At 40.5% G+C, this 5,431-nt stretch overlaps 1 protein-coding gene across 2 annotated transcripts in view; it reads left to right on the top strand.

Annotated features, from left to right (window-relative positions):
- Positions 1-5,431, top strand: part of pan2 (poly(A) specific ribonuclease subunit PAN2) — an 18,508-nt gene that overhangs the window by 2,287 nt on the left and 10,790 nt on the right. For both annotated transcript variants that reach the window (XM_014016229.1, XM_014016228.1), the window contains exons 7-16: positions 1,523-1,868; positions 3,032-3,128; positions 3,307-3,426; positions 3,541-3,660; positions 3,749-3,877; positions 3,988-4,187; positions 4,314-4,462; positions 4,558-4,664; positions 4,753-4,851; positions 4,947-5,035. In XM_014016229.1, coding sequence (XP_013871683.1) covers positions 1,523-1,868; positions 3,032-3,128; positions 3,307-3,426; positions 3,541-3,660; positions 3,749-3,877; positions 3,988-4,187; positions 4,314-4,462; positions 4,558-4,664; positions 4,753-4,851; positions 4,947-5,035 — 1,456 coding nt within the window. The remainder of the gene's footprint in view (positions 1-1,522; positions 1,869-3,031; positions 3,129-3,306; positions 3,427-3,540; positions 3,661-3,748; positions 3,878-3,987; positions 4,188-4,313; positions 4,463-4,557; positions 4,665-4,752; positions 4,852-4,946; positions 5,036-5,431) is intronic.

Here is a 5,431-nt window from a genome sequence, read left to right as displayed (position 1 = left end):
TGTGTGTGTGTGTGTGTGTGTGGGTGAACTCAGCTTGTCCTAAACAGACATGGCAGCAAATAAAGATAAAATATAAAAACAGTAAATTCAGGTAAGGTCAGGTATAAGCTCCAGTGTTCAACCTTTAATAAATAAATTACATAACTCACTGCTTCAACACACAAAACTATTGTGTCCCCACAAAATATTTGCCAAAATTTGATATAAGTTTATTTTACTTTTCATTGTGAACGATTGTTCATTTTTCACAAAAAGAGCTGTAGACGATCAGCTGAAGAGGCTCCATTTACCTCTGGAGCTCTACTTTCTTCTGTAATTTCTTTTTCAGAAGTTTATGTCATTTAAAACAACTGAATAAATTCTATATACAATAAAAAATTGAATTTAAACTTTTGATCATAACTTCATTAGAGAGCAGAAATGTAAATGAAATTGGATCATTTTTCTGTTCCTAAAGCTTCCTGTGAAACAGCTACAAGCTGGACTTTAAAAAAAGATTGAAACCTGAGCAATTAAAAACATCTAAAAATGCTCAAACAGATTCATCCAGAAAGATGTCTAATCTTGGTTTTATCACTCTCTCCTGACATAAATTTCTGTGGAGTATTAATGCTCCAACATCTACAGGCTCCTTTAGAAAAGGACAGTTTGACTCTGTCCTCGTGCAGATTTCAGCTACAAAGTGAGACAAACTCAGGATCWGTAATCCTGCTACAGAGCMGGGTTGGTTCACAGAGTAAGTTAACCCAGGATAACTGTTATCTGGCTTTCTGAAACCCAAAACCCAGGATATGCACAGTTGCCCAGAACGTACTCAGGATTTCCACTTATCCTGCTTTCTGAAACGGGGCTCTGGTGACTGTGGAGTCCACTGGAGCTGAGCGAATCAACACTCATCAGAGGAGACAACGTGTTTCCAATCTGCTGTTCAATTTTCCTGTTCAAATTGTAGCCTCAGTCTCCTGTTCTTAGCTGACAGGAGCAGCACTCAGTTTGTTCTTCTGCTACTATAGCCTATGTGCTTCATGGTTGGTTCATGTTCTGTGTTCACAGATTGTAATCTGCAGACGATGTTTAGAACAAGTGGATATTTGAGCTACTGTTGCCTTTTTGTAGTCTCAAACCAGTCTACTCTTTCTCTACTGATCTTGGGCWTTAACAAGGCATTTTYGTCCATGCAAGTGCYGCTCACTGTAGWTCTGCAGTTTCTGAAACACTCAGAAAAGGTGGTCTGACACCAAAACCRTGTCTTTAAGTCCCCTTTCTTCTTCAGTCAGATGCTCCATTTAAATTTCATCAAGTCATCTCCACCGTGGCAGTATGCCTAAGTGCATCAAGTTGCTGCCATGTGATTGGCTGGTTATGTGTGTTAACAATCAAATAGAAAGGTGTACCTTACAAAGTGTCCATTGTGTGTATCATTCTTTAGCAAATGTTTGTTGCTTATGTTTTTAAAAGAAATTGTCTCTTAAAAGCTCAAAAGGTCCACTTTCCCAATTTGTTCATTTCTGTTATTCTCCAGGTCAGTGTCAGTTCTGCGAGCCCACTGGTCTGGCCAACGTAGCAGACATTTTTCACGTCAACACCGTGGGCCAGTTGCTGATGAGTTTTGACGTGTCAGCTAGCAAACAGGCCTTGGCCTTTGGGGATTCAGGGGGGTGTGTGCACCTGTGGTCAGACGTTCCAGAGGTCTCGTTCAATGACTACTCTCGGGAGACGGAGTTTGCTCTGCCCTGCCTCGTGGACACGCTGCCTCAGCTGGACTGGAACCACGACCTCCTGCCCCTTTCTCTCATTCCCATGCCACTGACGAGCGCCGAGCCGCTGCTGTCGGACTGGCCCGCCGCTCTGGCTACACCTAGCCCCAGGTAAGACAGGCCGATGACAGGAACCATACTTTATTCTGAGGAAAGCTCAATGTAAGAATGTAACAATCTTGCTCAGTGAGATGCTCATTAAAAACAGAAAATAATCCCTAAAAAAGTACGTGATTGATTACAGTTCCTATCACATGAAGGAAATTTATTTTTTTCTTCAAAATAAATAAAACATATTTACATTTATCACATATTTGTTACGATGCTGTCACAACCAGCGAGAGGTTTGGAACTTGAATTCCTCAGAAACCAAAGGGAAGTGGGAAAGAACTGACAAAGATATGCATTGTTGCTTTTGTCTTTTAATTTGTCTGTTGAAATTAGTGGAAAATTTGAAACCTCACTTTTACTGGTTTTCTAAATTCTTGTGAAGGAACCAAACAGAAAGCTGTAAAAAAAGAGGACTAAAATCTTTTGCTTTGTTGGCTGGTATCGTTTTTCAAAATTTGAATGCCAACTATTTGGAGATCATTGTTTCTGGTGCAGCTACAGTTTGTGGCACTAAGATATTTAATGTACTTGCATAGATTTAAGTTTTGTAGAAATGATTTCAGTAGTGGTGGGCAGCACTAATCTAAATATTAGTTGCGCTAACCCTAAGGGACTAACACATTGGAAAATGTAGCAAAAGCTAATTCTAAAGCACTAATATAATCCAGCTGACACATGARACATTCTTCAGTCAACATGAGACAATATTTACTGTCTGCAGGATATTGTAACTTAATGCCCTKGCTGGGCCAAATGGGAGTCACCTACAGGCCACATTTGGCCTGTGAGCCTTGAGTTTGACATGTGTCCTTGTAGATAAGTGACACACATGAACAAAATATGACAGCTTTCACCCTCAACTGTGAACAATAATGTTGATCAATAACATTTATAGACCTCAGTCAGTGCTTTTAAATTTAGCCCATAAATTTAGCAAGTGCTAATCCACTAATAAATTTTAAAATTAACAAAAGCCCTAAAGCACTAATCAAGAAATTAGTTCCCCTATTAGTRCTTTAGRGGAACTGTGCTCACTACTAGATTTCAGTATGAAAGCTTTGGCTGTGGGCTGTCTAAAACTCAGGGGGCAACTTGAGTTACAATGTTATTTGTTAGATTTATTTGTGATTTTTACATTGTTTGATAAATGTTTCAATCCTAAGGTGTGCTCCCCCTGTGGACCCGGAAATCCTTCGTACTATGAAAACTGTTGGCTTTATTGGTTATGCAGCAAATCCTCGTACACGTCCTCGAAACCAGGCAAGAATCTGTTTTAACTGGTCTGCTACACAATACTAAAGTGCCAATAGTTGTATAGATCTGTGCATGGTACGGCACATTTGTTTTATATTGTAATTTTTTTTTAAACGAACACATACGTTCAGAAAAAAATATTTKCATTCAGTGTTTTATAAAACCAGTTTTTATGTGTTTTAAGGTTCCCTATAAAATTAAAGATGTGGAGCTGGATTACGACAGTTACAACCAGGTCCCCGAGTCTCCCATTGGTCGTGAAGAAGAGCCACACCTCTGCATGGTAGCTAAAAAGTACAGAAAGGTTAGAACGGGTTCAATTTATTCTGCATGATTCACATATTATCAWCATGTGTGCAGTGTCACTGCAGAACAATACGTTGTGTTTAAATGTCTGAATGTGTTCGTGCTGGATCAGGTCACTATTAAATACTCTAAACTTGGGCTGGAGGACTTTGACTTCAAACATTACAACAAAACCCTGTTTGCTGGCCTGGAGCCACACATCCCCAATGCCTACTGTAACTGCATGATTCAGGTGAAACGCTCATGAGCTTCTGTTCAAACTTTAGGATGAAACCTGTTTTCATTATAAATGRTTGATCTCTGTTGTTTTGGTGCATCAGGTGTTGTATTTCCTGGAGCCAATCCGGTGTCTTGTACAGAATCATTTGTGCCAAAARGAGTTTTGTTTGGCCTGTGAGCTCGGCTTCCTCTTCCACATGTTGGATTTGTCTCGAGGAGATCCGTGTCAGGTAGGTTTTCTTTTCTTTTTTCCTGTATARCAGCTGTAGATGGTGCAGGAGTGTTAAAAATATTGCAGTGAAATGAAACCAACAAACCAGTTCCAACTCTTACCGTTCAGGCCAGTAACTTCCTCCGAGCGTTTCGCACCATTCCTGAGGCTTCAGCTCTGGGACTGATCCTCGCAGACTCAGATGAGCAAACGGGGAAGGCCAAACTCGGCCGCTTAATCCAGAGCTGGAATCGCTTCATCCTCACCCAGCTCCACCAGGAGACGCAGGAACAGGAGGGTCCGCAGGCCTACAGGGGGGCCAGCAGCAGGTCAGAACAGCCTCTGGAAACATAATGGAGCTTGAACCGGTCAGAACAGAGTCTGGAGCTCAGTTATAGGTGAAATGAAATTAATGGATTGTGTGTGTGTGTGTGTGTGTGTGTTACACATGGCAGCTCTCTGGGCTCCTCTGGTGAGTCAGCCATTGGGAAGCTGTTTGGTTGTGAAGTTGAGAACAGCAGTCTGTGCCGCTGTGGGAAGGAAACGGTCCGATCCTCCCTCACGTTGCTCTTCACCATGCATTATCCAGAGCAGAACCCTCAGGGTGAGTCGGAAGTGTTAWTAATTGTCTATGAATCCTGAACTGATGAGGAACAGAGAAGTATTTTCTGCTAACATAGTTTCATTTGGACTCTTCAGAAAAGACCATTAAGGCATACAACTTTGCTGAGATCCTGAAGAAAAGCATCTGTTTGGAGCAGAGCACTCAGGCRTGGTGTGAGAACTGTGAGAAGTACCAGCCTACAGTGAGTTTTACCTTGAATTCAACACAACAGCTTTATTTATGAACAAATTTATAATCTGTCAGTGAGACTATAATCTTTTATCCTGTAGGTTCAAACACGTAACATCAGGTGCTTGCCAGATGTTCTGGTCATAAACTGTGAGGTGAATAGTGCTAAAGAGGCAGAATTCTGGAAAGTTCAAGCAGAGGTAACAGTCATTTAGATTTTGTGTCACATTCAGAAATTTATTTTGTAGCATCTTTGTTTACTGATGTCATGAACAATGCATGTGTTTTTTTACAGTATGCTTTCAATAAAGCCATGCAGAAAGAGGCAACAGAACCTGCCAAACCTACTGAACCTCCACCCATCCCTACAGAGTGGTGCTTAAAGTAAGAACATTCAATCCTTAAATTTAAGTTGATGAATCACAATCGTTTTGACTCAAGTGAATTAAATTGATTTTAACTTTATGACCAGGACAGTTTAGTATTTTAAAGTGATCTACTGTTACTTGTTACATTAGACATTTGATTAACATTTGCTTCAACTRTAAAAYAAAAATRCTGTAGGCTGTTTAGTTGTTATACATTTTCAAAACAATACTGTCACATGTATGGCACAGGGGTTAGACAACRGAACWGAAACACCTGTCATTTTAGTGTGGGAGGTTTCATGGCTAAATTGGACCAGCCTAGTGGTCAATCTTCATTAATTGCACATTGCACCAGTAAGAGCAGAGTGTGAAGGTTCAATTAGCAGGGTAAGAGCACAGTTTGGCTCAAAAT

This window comes from Austrofundulus limnaeus, unplaced genomic scaffold (genome assembly GCF_001266775.1).
Source record: "Austrofundulus limnaeus strain Quisiro unplaced genomic scaffold, Austrofundulus_limnaeus-1.0 Scaffold141, whole genome shotgun sequence".
In the NCBI taxonomy this organism is placed as follows: domain Eukaryota; kingdom Metazoa; phylum Chordata; class Actinopteri; order Cyprinodontiformes; family Rivulidae; genus Austrofundulus; species Austrofundulus limnaeus.
The sequence above is the reverse complement of the archived record's forward strand: the minus strand, read 5'-3'. Positions and strand labels throughout refer to the sequence as shown.